The following is a 17,861-nucleotide window of genomic DNA, read 5'->3' as shown; positions in this document are numbered from 1 at the left end:
CCCACGGGCGGCTGCCATGGCAGGGCCGCATCGCCGCGTCCTTGATCTTCGGTTTTCCAGCGGACCGTTCGAGCAAGGCCGGCTTCTCTGCTGCTAACGCTGCTGCCGGGATACAGCGGAGGAGGAGCCGGCTGCTAATGCTATGTACCGGAACACTGCTAATGCTGCTTGCCGTGCTGCTAACGTTTGTTTCTCAAAAAAATCAGCTGGGTTGATGACCCACCTGCACATGGGCTACAATGTATGATTGGCTAAAGCTTACCTGTCGAGGAGAAGAGTAGCCACTTCCACATCCGATTTCAAATTCTTCTCCGTTTTCAACCGTCTCCAGTGTTCACAAGCATCTCATATAGACCCTCGCTTTGCCTCGAGTTTTGTCTTGCTGTTTTTGGGAATCATAACGAGGTTAATTGCACCGTCAGCCATTGTAGCTCAGTCGTAACTGTAACTGATGCTGAGACTCTACTGACTGTGTGACTGGTAGACGGTGGCGCAACAGGCCAAAACACAAATTCAAAACATAAACATGATTTGCGGACCGTAAAAATGCTTTTTTAAATGCGAATATTCTGGCTGTACTATTGTTGTCGATGAGATCAGTATGTTATATGAACATTATTCCTTAGTCTCTGTGACATATTCGGAAAATTTAACGACTATTTGCTTTAGATTTCTTACATATAGCTCCTTTAAGTTAATTAAGTTAAATATTAAGAGTTTAAAATTACCATTTTATTTTTATTTCATTTCATTTATTTATGCATTTATTCAAATTTTCAATATTTCATTCTCGTGTCCTGATGCTAATAATGTATTGAAAATTTGCCAGCCCTTATACAGTATACAGTCACTGAAGAGCTCTACTGCAGTTGGGCATGAAGTGCCTTGCTCGAGGGCATCTCATAGTAACGATAAGCGAGGACTCAATCATGTCCAACCCCAATTTGTCACGATTGCTGCCAAGAAATGATCCATTGTTTGAATTACTGATCCCACTTAATTTATTTCCTGACAGGACAGGATTTGAGGATGTTTCACTGTGGGAAAACATAATTCTGTTTGTCATCTTGCTAATAATTAACTCATCTTTACTTTCTCAGTAAGCCCGCCAACATCTTAGAAACACCATTTCTATTTGCTGTGTGCACCCAACCGTGACAGCTGCAGTCTAGAGATGACATCTTGTTGCTTGATGGATCTGGAAACCATTTCCAGCGCTTGTAAGGGAGGGAGGTTTACCTTGTCACAGGCCGCCGCTGATGTATTGTGAAATACTTAAATGCTCATTTAATTTATCTTGTGTCATGTTCTCTTATTGACCCATAGCTGTTCGGTCTGTCTGAGAAGTGAAAATCTGACCTCTGCAAAATCTGTTCTGAAGAAAAAGTGCTGGCCTTATCACATCGCCGTCTTCCAGGGCTGAAATCATGCAAGTTTGCATCAGATTTCTCCCAGTAATGGCAAGATGGAGGGTTAAAGCAACTGTCCGCCTGGGTCATGAGCTAAGAGCTTAGTGGGAGAAAAGAAGGCTTAAGTTGGCTTCAGGTGAATGTTTTTTCTTTACCTGATCTCTGCACTTTTTCACCTCACAGCCACACACATACACAATCCTCTCTGCCTCTTCACACTCCACTACATCTTGCCTAAGTCCGCTCTGTCTCATCAGACAGGATGATGGACTTTAGAGAGGCTCCAGCTTCGTCCCTGACCAGAGGCCCCTTCTATTTCTCAGCACTTCTGCTGAGGTGGACGCCTCAGCCTTGCACGCATGGGGGGCCTCTATTATTTGAAGTTGCTCTAAAGCAATATGCATACAAACTAAGCCAAGAAAATCCAATTTGTTATAGGAACACCATATAAATCTTGGAGTCTGTGATCCATGGCAGTGTACTGTGGGGCAAAACCTGCTTGACTTAATATGGAGCTCATATGTGCAGTAAATAATTCATTTTGACCCATGATGTCGTCTCAGACGCGCACACACACACACTTGCATATGCACGCCTACACATTCTGCATGCAAATATGTCTGCACATGACATGTGACAGCGATGGCATAATGTTAAATGAATCTTCAATGACAAATCTCTGTGTGTAAATCCTGAGGTCAGAAAGATTTCTACTCTTTGAAAACATTTTTTTAATACTTCTTTGTCAAAACATCTTTGAGGATTCTCTGAGGGTGTGATTACCTGCCTTTGTGATGCATCTCTTAAAGGTCAAGATGTGTTTGAAATTCTTCTGTGGCAATAATTATAGATGAAAACAAGACAAAATAACCAGGCATATTGGTGTAAACATGGTGCGAATGCTAAATAACTGCCAGGGAATGACAGTGTTTTAAAAGATGACATCCTCAGGCGTATATGTGGTGAGCTACTGGACTGGCAAGTCTGTCCTTGGACACACTATCAAAACGCACTATCGAAGATTCTTTTTCTTATTTCTGTCACATGCTCCTGAAACCGTAGGTTCTTTTTGGGACACATTTTTAATGCCTCCGAGCTGTTTGGGATCAGTAGAACCTGATAAGGAAGTAGTTTTAGAAAAAAAATTAAAGTCCTCATATGAGGATGTTGGGTTTATCTTTAATAGTCACGGTTCCTAGTAAAGTATAAAAATGTTTATGTCAATGAACGTTGGTGTGCAAAAACCTAGTTACAAATAATGCAACAACTCTAAAACTCTTGTGATTTGTATGTTTTGTAACTCTGGATGAATTGTCCTTGGTTCATACTCCAAGCAAGGAATGTCCTTTTGTCTGTAGAGACAGTCTGTCACACCTAATAGGTCCCAACATCCTCAAACAAGATGGTGATTAAGTCCCAATGTCCTAAGACAAGTACTTAAGAATTAACAGCGTTTTAGCTTGTTACTGTTACTAAAATTGGTCAAATGTGTTGCCATATCAAACTACAAACATTATTAATTATAAATAAACAAGTTTCAACCATAAAATCTGATCACGTTTTGTACCTTGTCCACTTTTGTGTCGGGATCAGCTGCAGACTGACTTGGCAGAGATGGCTGCCATCTTGTTTTTACATGGATTAGTGCATTGTGCTCTCACTACCACTAGATGGCACAAAAAGTGTCCATGAATGAGGACAACAGAACAAAGTATAAAGTGCAGGAAACCCAAAATGTGATGTCCTCATAAGAGGGCACATATAATGTTATGATGCCAGATGCTCATATTAAATGTGGCCGAAGATCTAATCAGTGAGGTAAACAAATGTAAAATGAATCCCTGTGAGCAGAAACATCAGGCGTCAGACTGTTTTTAATATTGTTTCCAATGTTTTCAATGTACTTTGGCTACAAGATGGTGTCAGCTCGTGATGGATTTCTTTATATGGTCATCTGCTCTAGGTGTTCTACTGCAAGTGCTTAAATTACATACACTGCCCCGATTTCGGATCATTCCCATGGCTGCAATAACGATGCATAGACACAGATAGATGGAAGACCTGGAAACATTGACCAATCAGAACAGTCTGGGCTTTACCAGGAGGGGGCTTAAAGAGACAGGTGCTAAATGGAGCGTTTTCAGACAAAGGGTGAATACAGGTGTTCCAGTAGAGACAGTATGAGGAAAATATCATGTTTTCTAAACATTAAAGCATGTAAATATGTTCCAGTAGAAACCCAAAATACAAGCCTGAAAATGAGCATAATGGGTCCCCTTTAAGTTTTTGTAGAGGCAATTAGACATCTGACAGTTTTTATGAAATCTATCCCGTGTCATGGAAATGAAACCTTGACCTAAATCAAACTTGGCTAAGGCCAGGAAGCACCACACAGTGAGTCACTACACAGAAGCATCTAGAAGCTGAACAGACAGGCTAAGAGCAATAACCTGATTGTGGCTCTACCATCTCTGAACAAGACTGACTATATCCTCTGTGCTGGTCCTCCATTATGTGTCTCATCTGCGTTCAGGAAACACACACATTAATGTCATTATCTGTAATGAAGCATGTGAGTGCTCTGTAAAGCTGTTTGTTCATATAAAAGAACATTAAAATGAATATTTTACACAGAATAGTCTGAACACTGACATTTCCTGCTGAGGCAGCACACGCTGTAGCTCCATGTCGACTTCATTCCGTTTGAACTCAGGAGCTTGAACGGCTGTTTGGTTAAGAGACGTGGATTTAAATCTCATTAATTTAAACATCTCATGAATCAGTTATGATGGAAAGCAGACTGGCTTTTGTGGAAAATGATTGGAAACACGGCCCAGTGGAACTGCTACTGCTGCTTAAACACATAGTCTAACTGAGTAGATCAACTGCTATTACGATGTGGGAGTTTTAAAGTGAAAGGGCGTAATTCTCCTTTTGTCTGTCTTCTACTCTGGCTCCATCTTTAGTTGTCTGTCTCTTTCTCCAGAGACACACATATGAGTCCAAATTAATGGCTCACTTCCAAACTTTAATTTTTAGAAACGACTTCTTCTGGTAACAACAGAAGAAAGTTTTTTGCATGACAATAACATTCTTACATTTATTTAATGACCATAATATTTTTTTCCTAGCATTCCACGTCTACCAACACTAATCTTGATTGCTGAATTGGGCTTTTATTTTGAATGCCTTTTATTATACTGTCCTACATATAAACAATTATTACTTTTTGTCTAGAAAAAAAACTATAAGGTCATCTGTCTTCATGGCTTTTATTAATTTACTACATTTACTGAGCCCTGCTTTTTCTTGATAGACAAATAATATTTATGAAATTTATGAAGACTTGGAAGTTATATGGATACTGGCTCGATGTCCACTGTCTGTCCTTTAGAGACGAGTAGTACTATGAGTAAGGTTAATATGGATCTGTGAGCTGTGGAACCACTGAATGAGTCTTGCAGTCAAACGACTTGGCAGACCTCAGTGGTACATTTTGTACCTTTATTTTTTATTTTGTATGTTTTTTGTTGTTGTTGTTTTACATAATAATTCCACCACCTCAAAGATTGATCTAGATCAGTGGTTCCCATCTGGTCCAGCCATGGGGTCCAGATATTGCCTTAATTATTAATTCAAGGCCATTATTTATAAAGCCCAATATCACAAATAACAATTTGCCTCAGAGGGATTTACAGCATACGACATCCCTCTGTCCTTATGACCCTCACAGCGGATAAGGAAAAACTCCCCAAAAAAGCCCTGAAACCTCAGGAAGAGCAACTGAGGAGGGATCCCTCTTCCAGGACGGACAGACGTGCAATAGAGGTCGTACAGAACAGATCAACATGATAAATTAAATTTAGTCAGACTAGGCCTAAGTCAGCCTAACTAGGGGCTGGTACAAGCTGAGCCTGAGCCAGCCCTAACTATAAGCTTTATCAAAGAGGAAAGTCTTAAGTCTAGTCTTAAATGTGGAGATGGTGTCTGCCTCCCGGACCGTAACAGGAAGATGATTCCACAGGAGAGGAGCCTGATAGCTGAAGGCTCTGGCTCCTGATCTACTTTTGGAGACTTTAGGGACCACGAGTAACCCTGCGTTCTCAGAGCGCAGTGTTCTGGTGGGATAATATGGCACTATGAGCTCTCTAAGATTTGACGGAGCCTGACCATTTAAAGCTTTGTAAGTTAGTAGTAGGATTTTAAAAATACATTCAGTGTCATACTTGAGATTGATCATGCCGTCAAGCTAGTTTGCTGTCTCTTCAAGTAGCTATCCATTAGTAAGTCACTCTACAGCAGGAAACAGCACTTCAAAATAAAAGCTCTGTACCAGAAATTCACTGTACTTAAAAATGAATTTTGTTTTTAACAAACATGACACATTTGCAAGTCAGTGGTCCATTAAAAATGCACCCTCGACCCACTTTTGGACCACGACCCCCCAGTTGGGAACCACTGATTTAGATCATTTAAATTAAGGAGCCAGTCAGACATTACCAAATGTACTCAGTCTATAAATAGAGATGAGATGTTGTATCCCTCCATCAGTTTGAGATGTATGGAGCAGCTGCAGGTGCATTCTGTGTGGCCGACTGTATTGACTAACTAACAGATCTGATAAATAGATGGAGCGGTGACATACTTTCAATTGAAACCAGAAATACTGTGGTTCTTTGGCTGTCGAAAATAATGACTGTAGGGCTAAAATGTCAAATTGCTTAAAAGCCAATTTCTCAGTCCTCCTCTCTGTGTGTCTGTCTTTCTCCCTGTTTTTAACATCTTCATCTGTTTTTGTTTTGGCTTCAAGTTCTGTTTTTCACTGTCACTGCACTTTGTCAGGTTCTTCGCTGCCTTTAATCATCTTTTCACACTCTCACTGTTTCTCCCGTTTCCTACGGCTCCACAAGGTTTGAAATATTTAACATACTGTAAGGTTGGAACATTGTGAATAATAACTTGATTATTTATAGTCAGATGTTTTGTGGTTGATGGATGACTCATGAGTGTATCAGTGATGGAATGTAACTTAATCAAGTACTGTACTTAGGCACAAATTTGAGGTAACCCTGTTTGTACTTTACTTTAGTCTTTTCTTTTAATGCTGCTTTCTGCTTTTACGCTTCCATATCTCAGAGGAAAATACTGTACTTTTTACTACATTTGAAGAGCTTATAAAACATGACGTTTTCTAATAGATTAAACTACCTAACAGTTTACACAATTACAGCTGAAATAATTTGTGGATTAATCAATTAGATAATTGACAGAAAGTAAATTTGTAACTATTTAAATAAACGTTTATGTCCCATTCTTGTGAATGCGATAGCTCAGGAACACCGTGAGGGAATTCCTTAAAATTTGGCACAAACGCCCCTTTGGACTCAATGATGAACTCCTGTATTAGATTTTGTTGATCATAAGTCGAAGGTCAAGCTCACTGTGACCTTGTATGTGTCATTCTTGTAAACGTGATATCTTGAGAACACCTTAAGGGAATATTTTCAAATTTGGCACAAACATCCACTTGGACTTCAGAATGAACTGATTACATTTGGTGGTCAGAGGTCAAGGTCACTGTGATCTGGCATTGTTATGTTCTTGTCTCAAGAACACCTTTAGGGACTTTCCTTGAATTTGGCACAAATGTTCACTTGGACTCAAAAGTCAAGCTCACTGTGACCTCACTAAACATGTTTTTGGCCATAACTCAGGAATTTATTGGCCAGTTATGACAAAATTTCACCCATATGTCTGATAGGATGTAATGATGCAGTGATGACATGTTATATCCAAAAAGTCAAAGGTCAAGTTCACTGTGACATCATAATGTTCTGCTAAAACACTTTTCGGGCCATTATTCGACATCATATCTCAGGAACAGAAGGGGAGACATTTGGTCGGATACTGAATTTGAGACTCTAATCTTGGGTGCCCACCCTGAAACTGTGCTGATTGTAAAGATCCTTTGTGCTGCTGGGTGGGTGTTGGGGGGTGAAATAAATCTAGTAGTAACAGATACCGCTCCAGTTGCATCGGCAAAACAGACTGCAGTATAATTCCTACAGGCAATTGTGCACTGTCAGTATATGTCCGTTGGAAGTTTGTGTTTTTGCCACTGACAAGCTCAGATTGTTGTTATAACATTACAGAAAAGACCCTACAGAGAAATTAAACATTTTTCTTTACCTTCATTTTGATCTGGTCTGTTTGTAACCAAGTGTCACTTAAGAAGACGTTTCATTCTGAAATCTCATTTTCATATTGTAGTATGAAAAAGACACATATTTCACTGTCTGTACCTTAACACAAAAAACTCTTCTTGGCCATCCTCCCTCCGACTTCACTGAGTGTTTTCATCGTTGATTTTTCCACAAGAAGTCCCATCTTGCGAGATTTCAGAAGCAGACTTCTCCTTGAGTTAGCCTTGGTCACAAAACAAACAGACCAACAAACGATGAAGAATTTCTCTGTAAGGTCTTTCCAGTAATGTTTTCAGACACTTCCAATAACAACCTGAGCCTGTTAGTGGCAAAAACAAGTGCTTTTAATGGACCTAAACTGACGGTGTACAATTGCCCATAGGGATTACATTGCAGTGGCTGTGGTTGCAGCATCTTTCTCAATACTGAATCACTTTCAAAAATTGTCTCCATTAGTCACTCAGACACAAAAACATGATAAAATAGGGTCCAGACTCAAAAATGCCCAAGTTCCCATTTAAGTACTTTTTTTTTGTACTTACTTTTAACATTTTCAACATTGGACTTTTACTTTACCTGTAATGGAGTATTTTCACAGTGTGGTAGAAGTACTTTTACTTAAGTAAAGGCCCTGAAAAACCACCTCCACCTGTGGAGTGTGTTCATTTATTTCACACAGGGACACAGGCTCTGTAAAAATTCTTCAATTTCATATCATATACTAACATTTGAATCTCTGATCTCAGTCTTCATGCGGCTTATCAGGTTGTAGTTCTCACACATCTACACTGTATCTACTTTGCTGTCCATGCTGTTAGCTAAGCTTCACTAAAAACATGTAGCTCAACCTGCACTTAGCACCCTGCCTGACATTTATGAGAAACATGACTCCTGAGCAGTCACAGCAACTCAGACAGACTACACACCGAGACAGTGTGAACAAGGAGACAAAACGTGCTGGAATTTACTTAATTCCCTTCTGTTTTTAACCCCCAGTCTGCCTTTTTATGCCCCTCTCAAAGTGTGCCTGTTGATCGCCACTGAGCATGTGCACAGCATGCGGGTCAAAATAGCAGCGCTGAGGGATTGAACAGATTCACCTTTTCTCAAGTTCACATTGGTGGCAGCAGCGGGTGAGTTGTGGGAGTTTATTTGGCACACCGGAGCATCTGTAGCTCTCGGGTTTCGGCTGGTGGATGCATCGGGCCGCACACACCCACACCCGCACACACACACAAACATACACCTGTTGCTTTCTGTTAAGGCACACTGGCTGCTCTGTAAACGAAGTGGAGATGAAAAAAGAAAGCAAGAGAAGGGTGGGAAACATTGAGGGTCTGTCGAAGACACACCCAACAGTGTTGGTGGTCTTTCAGCGGAAGCTCTTATCACAGTGACAGACACTCTTTTGTTTGATCAGGTGGAGAAGCACGGACCTGCAGGACCCAGAGAGAAATTGAGGTGTAGTGAGGACGGGTGGGGTCGGGTTGGGAGAGGGCAGGGTCAAGTTCCCGCTCTACACTTGGAAGCTGGGTAAAGCAGCCACCCAACCTCCTCCTGCTGCAGGCCAGGGCCCTATACATAGTACTGATGCTGCTCTTTAGCTGTCTAGCAGATGGTCACACTGCTGCTGCGAGGATCACTTTGCCTCAGATTCACCAGATTCTCTGGCTTGGGATCAAGTCAAGGGTGCAAAGAGAGACAGAAAGTGTCTCAAGAAAGTGTCTTAGCTGTGATTACACATGGATAGTTCATTAGTTGTTGAGATGTGATCAAAGTGATTGGATTTTTATGAGAGAACGCCACTATCTATCTATTCTTGGCATTAAACCCTACACACACACGCAGCATCTCTTTATTTATCTAGAGCGACGTTGGCATTATCATCCATTCTGCTCTCCTGCCATTGCTTCACACTGCTCAGATGACAGGATGGTATCCTGTCTGTGTAGCGTTTTGATCCCAGTGTAGCTCTGACCACTTTTGGTTTGGGGGCTGCAGTCTCAAAGTGAGCAAAGATCAATTTTTGTGCAACTGAGCCTTTCAGCCTGGTTGTCAATTTTGATCAAATTCAAGTATGCATGAATATGCGTCTCTGCCTGACTTGCAGCGTAGCGTTTTAGGAATTTAATTGCCACTTTGAAGAATTTCCCGCACTGACAAATAAAACATTTAATTTAATTGGTCACATTTATAGAGCAATTTGGCACTCAAAATCACAAGTTTCATGAGTCTTAAAGGGACAGTTCACCTCAAAATTGAAAATATATATTTCTTCTCCTTACCTGTAGTGCTATATATCAATCTAGATTGTTCTGGTGTGAGCTACTGAGTGTTGGCGATATTGGCTGGACAAATGTCTGCCTTCTCTCATATATAATGGAACTAGATGGCACTCGGCTTGTGGTGCTCAAAGCGCCAAAAGATTACATTTGAAAAACTCAACATCAGTGTCTCTTTCCAGAGATCATGACCCTGTTACTCAAGATAATCCACAGACCTTGTTGTGAGCACTTAAATGTAGGAACTATTTTCTTTCTACTGAACTACACTCGCAGAAGGAAGAGTGCATCCACTCATGGACGAGAGGCTTGTGACAGCACGAGATGTAAACATTTATGGTGTCCTCAGCTGAGCTGTAACATTAGCAAGCACATTTCCTTCTGAACAGACAGTAGGTCAGGGTTGGGGAGTATTAGAATACAAGTAACTAAGTTACATATTTAACATACAAAATATGAGTAACTGTATTCTGTTACAGTTTATATGTGTGGTATTCTAAATACTGTTACTGTCTTAAAACGATAGAATACTTGAAGGGATTTCTTTATTTGTTGTTGTTTTATTTGCTCTAACACCAAGTCCTAACTGAACGTGACGCCAGCAGGCATCGAATTGATTGCATTTTGACGTAGCACTGCCGATTTGAGCTGAACTTTTGTCGGATGCCCTGTTTCTATTTATTCCTGTCGCCTACTTTGTAACAGTTGAAAACTGTAATTTAACTGCAAAAACCTAACTAACACATTTTAAAAGTAGCCCACCCAACGCTGCAGTTGGTGGGTGTAGTTCGATAGAAAAAAAACTGTTCCTATATTACACTGCTTGCAACGTCTGTGGATTACATGGGTCATGATCTCTGGAAAGAGACATTGCTGTTAAATTTTTCAAATGTATTTTTTTCAAGCTTTGAGCACCACAAGCTGAGTGCCATCTAGTTCCATTATACTTAAAAGAAGTCATACATCTTTATGGCCAATATCTCCAACACTTAGCAACTCACACTAAAAAAATCTATGTTCATATATAGCAATACAGGTAATAAAAAAATATGTACTTTTGATTTTGGGGTGAACTGTCCCTTTTAAAAAGGGCTTATGACATATACACGTAGAAAAAGCATGCCACTAATAGTGCCAGGTCCTGCTGGTTTCACAAGGCCACCACAATTCCAAACAGCTGACAAGAAAGAGGTTTATTTACTTGATTTTAAAGAGGTGACAAGTCTTCGGTCATCCTGCGGCCATATTGAGTTTCCCTAGTTTCTGTAGCCTGGAACAACAAGCTGTGTTTCCTCCATCATGCTGGGAAGGCTGCAGCAGTGACTGGAAGCCAACATTGATGCTTTCTGCTATCCGTAATCACCTCCCCGTAGCCCAAAGTTGGGTCTTGGGGTATTTAAAACGCTGCTGGTATGGAGTGCCGTGCCAGCTCGGCCCCTCATTCACTTTACTGTGACATTTAACTCTACTGTGCTTCACTTTATCCATTAAAAGTGCTTGAAGATAGATTTTTATTGCCCCGCAACACAAACTGACCAAAATGTGTCCTTAATAAGGTTGTTGATAAATCCCAAAGACTTGGGTGTTTTTCCTTTTTGTTGGATCTGCTCTAATTAGCTTCTGTACTAATTGACTACTGTAGAGCTAGAGTACAAAAAGATGTATTCTAGTGTGCAGTTTCACACAGACTGCTTCATACTGCTTGGTTAATGAATTCAAAGTGTGCTGTTGTTAAGGGAGAAGACGGTATCTTTTTTTGATTGCGAACACCTCCCACATATACCAGAAAGACGGAGAATCTAATTTGTGATGCAACACCTCGCGCTAAATATGAAACAAAGACACTGACTTTAAGCCTCCCTACAATGTCTGTTTGAACTTTTGCATCTGTTGAAAGTGCTGAAAAATCTGTCCTAATTCCCAGAAAATTGTTTTGCATTTTGCTAAAGACACCTTTTCTCTTTTTTTTCCCATTTCATTTCAGTCTGTACAGCAGTGTGAAATTACAAATTAGAAACACAATTTTCTCATCTATTGTTGGGTGTATGCTAGTGAATGTTTTCTGATGCAGGGAAAAACGTCTGAAGGTATAATGGCATGTCTCCAGAAAACTGAAAGACTAGAGTCTGACCATGCAGGGGCACTTTTACTCTTGTAGTTTTGTGCCCATAGTGTCGTTGTTTTGAAATAATGTCAGGATGTGTTATCTTTGCTTCTGAATCTGTTGGTGCTGCACAGCCTGTATCTAAATTTTATTGAATTATTACTGCTGTGAAGGAGGTGGGAGCCAGAACCATGGCAACCATCAGCTCAGATTAGTGTGGGACGTGAGCTGGCAGGAGACATGCACACACTCACACACTCATACAGTACACAAACAAATCGATATCTGTGTGTGTGTGTGTGTGTGTTTGTGTGTGTGTGTGTGTGTGTGTGTGTGTTCTGTGTGTGTGTGTGTTGCCAAATAGAGCCAGACCCTCTCGACCCTGACAGATACAGATGTTCATTTATTGGTTACACTGATTGAATCGAGGGTTTCCTCTCTCCCACAGAGATATCAGAGGCTGCGTAACAGGTTTAGAAATGATATTACTCAACGCTGCTTTGCTGTTGCTGCTATTGATTAATACAGTTTTTGGTCTTTTCTTTTCTGCTGCTGAAATGGCTGTCTGCTCGAATTTTAAATCAAGATATTTCCTTGCGTTTCCGTTTTATCTGATTGCCTCAACAGTCTCATTGAATTAAAAATGCCCTCTGGATGTGGTTACCTACAAAAAACATGACAAATATGTGGGGGCAAAAAGCCTTTCTTTGTCATTGTTATATAAAAATGCTTCCCCTATTTTCATCCTGCAGCCAGTTTTTGTTGTGAAAGATCTGCCTCCACCCCATAACACAAAATCGATGTTTCTTTTTTATCGCTATTAATGTGAAAGCTTCCCGAGCAGCATTCACCTTCATAGGTCAAAGGTGCATATCCAGGTGTCAGTTTAAGAACCTTATCCAAGTGAGGATGGAGAGAAGCAACAAAAACTGAGCCAATATAGGTTATTTTCTTCTTGTCCTGTCTTGTTCATTTTTTGGATAGGTCACTGTCAAAACAGATTTGGCTTTAATGTGCCTCTCTTTCCTCTGGCAGGATGACGAGGTGGTGCTTCAGTGTGTGGCCACCATCCAGAAGGAGCATCGCAAGTTCTGCCTGGCTGCTGAGGGACTCGGAAACCGTGTGTGTTACCTGGAATCCACATCTGATGCTAAGGTGAGGGTGGCAAACAGCTTTGTTTGGTGCTGTAGGTATGATGAAGAAACGGCAAAACAGTGTCAGTTTGGCATAAAAACAGAAAGCCAGGCCTATCAGCATAGTATATTAATGAAGTTTAAGCTGAGGCAACACTCTGGAGATGTTTGCTCCTGAAAATACTGCACCATCTTTCAAGCTGAAATGCAAGTTACTATTTTTTATATATTGAAACTGTCAATATTTAGATGAGGTTTAGACAGGTTGCATTTGTGTGGCAGAAGCTGGTTGTTTCAACCATTTAAACATTTTACTTTTAGCTAACTGTTTCAACTGTTAGCTTTTACTTATTTCAGTCATTTATTCACTACTTTTAGCTAACTATTTGAGCTTTTTATCTATTGCTTTTAGATAACAATGTCAGTTGTTTAACTGAGCTAAATAATTCAATAATTTACTTTTAGCTATCTCAATCATTTATCCATTAGGCCTACTTTTAGCTAACTATTTCAACTCCGTTTCCATCATTTTGGCAGACTATTTTAACAATTTAACGTTTCTAAGCTAATTATTTGAGTTGTTTATCCATCACTGTTAGCAATTTCAGCTATCACTTTTAGCTAACTATGTCAACAATTTACCTTTAGCTAACTATCTGGACAGTCTACTTTTAGCTGTTAACTGTTTACTTTCAGCAAATAATTTATCCATTACTTTTAGCTAACTATTTGAGCTTTTTATCCATCACTTTTAGATAACAATGTTAGTTGTTTACTTGAGCTAAATAATTCAATACTTAACTTTTAGCTAGTCAAATCTTTTATCTATAAGGCCTAATTTCAGCTAACAGTTTCAACCATTTATCCTTACTTTTAGCTAACTATTTCAACTCCTTTTACATAATTTTGGCAGACTATTTTAACAATTTAACCTTTCTATAAAGTTAATTTTTTTGAGTTGTTTATCCATTACTTTTAGCAATTTCAGCTATCACTTTTAGCTAACTATGTCAACAATTTACCTTTAGCTAACTATTTCAGCAGTTTACTTTCAGTTATTTTAGTAACTTATCCATTACTTTTAGCTAACTATTTGAGCTGTTTACCCATCACTTTTAGCTATTTTACCTCTTCACTTTTAGCCTCTTTAATTATTTTTCCATCACTTTCGGCAAATTGTGAACCATTTATCCTTACTTTAAGTTAACTATTTAGAATATTTATCCAACAATTTTAGTCAACTCTATCAATAGTTTACAACAATTCAGTAATTTCAACAATCTATATTTTATTTTTTGCTAAATATTTATACCATTTATGCTTACTTTAAGCTAACCATTTGCTCTTTAATTTTAGCTTTTCAACCAGTTTTCGTTCCTTTTTAGTAAATTATGTCAACCATTTATTCTTACTGCTAGCTAACTATTTTAGGTACTTATCCAACACTTCTAGCTACGTCAGTAATTTACTTTTAGTTAAGTATTTCAATGTTTTTCTTTTAGTTTTTTAATTATTTATCCATCAGGTCTTTGAGCTAACAATTTCAACAATTTATATCTCATTTTACCTAGTTATTTATCCAGAGTTTCCTTACTTTGTACTAACTGTTTCAACTCTTTACCTTTAGTTTTAGTTTTTCAACAATTTTTACATCACTTTTAGCAACAATTTATCCTTCCTTTTAGCTAACTAGTTCAACCATTTACCATATTTTTTTAGGTAACGTAAAGGCCAGGTCTCAAATAATGACCGGGGCGTGGTCGCCACCAACAAATAAAGGCTGGCCTCAAATACAGGCTGGGGGAAAAAAACAAGGTTGGATAAACTCCTGGTACCCCTGTGATTAGGAGGAAAACCGCACATTTCCATTACTTTAGTTTAATAAATTCAACAATATAATCATTTTATTTGTAACACTATGTTGTTCTGGATTATTCATCTGAAGTGTATTGTTCTCAGTCACAGTGGCCGTAGGTCTATTAATATCAAAGCCAAACTGTAGCAGTAACATAGTAAGCGCCACAATATGACAGCAGCTACATTTAAAGTGCTGGATGATAACCCAGCAAATGTTTTACAATGAAAGCATTTTTGTAAAATGAATGGATTCTGTCCACTGAGATGCTGCAGGGTTTTTACTTTGAAACAGACAGTTTCAAAGTGAAGTGTTGAGATGGAATAACAGTATAATGCAGGGACAAAAAATTACCATTGCAAAAGGGAGCAGATCAGAAAAGAAGGAAGTTTTATATTAAAATATGGCCAAATATACAACAGAGTGAATTAGGAATAACAGCCCCTCTCTAATATAGGCCTACTTCAAATAAAGGCCTGGTACCCTTTTCAGCTGTGGTAAATAAGACACTGTTTACTATTTGAGAATTTACGGTATCACTTTTGGTTAACTGTTTCAACATCTTTGCATCACTTTTCTCAGTAAACTAATTACTCATTCTTAATCTCAACACATTAACTCTATGGGTGCATTTGTAAATCCAATCTGACACACTGCACTGAAATGAGAGTGTGTTGTTTGAAGTAATAGAGCTTTCTATTTCTACATAAATTAACGAACAGTTACATTTATCATACATTCATTCCAGTCGGCGCTCTGCTGCTCCACCTCCCCAGACAGAGTGCCCAGAGAAGGCTCTGCTGCTCCAGGAGTGTGGTGTTCTGAATATCTGAATGGTACATTCCAACAGTGCTCCAAATTGGCAGTCCAGTTGGTGCCAGGGTGCACTCTGGCACTCAGAATGTATATGTTTTACATAAAAATGTCCATTTTTTTTCCCCCAAATTAGTTAAGTTATTCCACAATCTTTCCATGTATGCCATGGAAACTACAGAGGTACCCCATTGGGGTTCAAGTTTGAATCACTGATAGTGGACACAAAGCAGATTGATAGAAGACAGCTGTTTTCTTGGACAGAATGAGGATTTACGAAATCTAATCTCCTGAAATGTAATTAACTGAGTGTAGCTTACTCAACTTCCTGAAATTGGCCCAGATATGAATATTCAGACATTTTTAATTTTGTGAAAACTAGACATGTTGTCTCATTCTGTGTGTAATCCAAATTCAGTCCAATAGATGGGTTTCCTTACTCTGTATGTTAATTCTGATGAAGCGTGACAACAGAAAAAATGGGAGCTGTGTCTCTCTGTTTGTGTTCGCATTCAAAAAATTAATTACATCTTCCAGTAATTTAATCCTTGAGCAATTAGATTAAAATTCTATCTTTCTTTGAGAAAACTATTTCTTCTGCATCGTTAAATAGATGCTCGAAATAATATTGCATCCAAAAAGAGTCTGCAGTCCAGTTTTGTTCCTTGGCCGTCTCTCCCCCTGATAGAGTAAGAGACACTTGTGAGTTCCTTTACTGAAACCCATCTGTTTATCCACTCTGTCCCCTCCACCCACTCTTACTGAGATGAGCTTTCAGCCTTCCTGTCAAATAATGGGAATGATGTAGAAGGCCCTATGGTGCAAAATACAACTACTCAGACAGAAACAATTTTAAAATGGGTGCCTCAGTGGTGCAGGGGGGGAAACATTCCCCCACAACTACTGCAGTGATCCAGAGTCAGTTCCTGGCTGTGATGCTTCAAACTTGGCCCGAACCCCAACAAAAACAACGGACAATGTTCATTGGGCTAGTTATGGATTATGTACTATATTTCTACACTGTGGTACATCGTAGTAGTTGGTCATGGGGCCCAGGTGGACAAAACAACAACACATATGTAAAGAGGATGGTTTTGAACACTTCTGTTTGAAGAGTGAAGTTTCTCATTATGACTGTGTGATTAAAATGTGCATTTTTTTGCTTGTGGTGCTGCAGCAACACAACAGAGCTGTCAGTGCTCCGTTACATGTCTCATTAATCTACTTTTTGACGAGACGTACTGTATGGACCTAAAAAAAGAAAGACATGTTGAAATGAAGCAGGTTGTGTTGGCTCTGGAGAATATGCCTCATAATGGGAGCATAATTGTTGTATATCATTATGTGCATCATTAGTCACAGCATTTTCAGTGATGTTTCAGAGATATTCTAATGGGGAGAACTAGTGTGTTGTCACTCAGTGATGCATATCTATGTGGGACAGACAATGCAGCCTGTATGTATACTGATGGTGTTTTATTTCTGGCTTCACACTTACTTTGTGTCAGAGTGATAATCACATGATCCCAACTGGAAAACACTCCAATGCCAGGATGTTTTTATGAGCTGTGCATATCAAGTGAAGCCTGATTTAATTGGCCCACTGAGAAATAAGACTTTGACTAAAATTTTGGGGACTTGTGTCTGTTCATCCACCTGGAACTGTTGTCGAGTCGAAGGGCAACACAAGGCAGCCCATCACAAACACCTCTCTCCTCTCACCTTGGGTACCTGGTGACAATGCGTCGCGCCTCCTTGGCTGTGAAATGTGGTCGAGTGTTGGGGACGACAGCTGTGGTTTGGCACATGGGGAGGGGCTGTCATCTGCTGGCGGATCTCAGGTGTTGACACCTCATTTCCAGACTCTGACGAAGCCTGGCTGCCTGCCGCTGCTGGTACAGAGAAATGAGGCCAAAGTGAATAAGATCTAATTTGAATAAGAGTTCTGAGGCAGTTTTTGACTATCATGCTGCTCCACATACGTAGTACCATGCCATATTGTAAGTTTAGTAGTTAGCCGTTAGTGGAATAATTCATTCATAATTTTTCATATTAAGAAGAA

The 17,861-nt window shown here is 39.5% G+C and overlaps 1 protein-coding gene across 4 annotated transcripts in view; it reads left to right on the top strand.

The window, feature by feature from the left end:
• Positions 1 to 17,861, top strand: part of ryr3 (ryanodine receptor 3) — a 159,617-nt gene that overhangs the window by 11,488 nt on the left and 130,268 nt on the right. For all 4 annotated transcript variants that reach the window (XM_078173909.1, XM_078173908.1, XM_078173907.1 and 1 more), the window contains exon 2: positions 13,034 to 13,153. In XM_078173909.1, coding sequence (XP_078030035.1) covers positions 13,034 to 13,153 — 120 coding nt within the window. The remainder of the gene's footprint in view (positions 1 to 13,033; positions 13,154 to 17,861) is intronic.

The sequence above is a fragment of the Epinephelus lanceolatus genome, chromosome 13 (assembly GCF_041903045.1).
Source record: "Epinephelus lanceolatus isolate andai-2023 chromosome 13, ASM4190304v1, whole genome shotgun sequence".
Taxonomy (NCBI): domain Eukaryota; kingdom Metazoa; phylum Chordata; class Actinopteri; order Perciformes; family Serranidae; genus Epinephelus; species Epinephelus lanceolatus.
The sequence above is the reverse complement of the archived record's forward strand: the minus strand, read 5'-3'. Positions and strand labels throughout refer to the sequence as shown.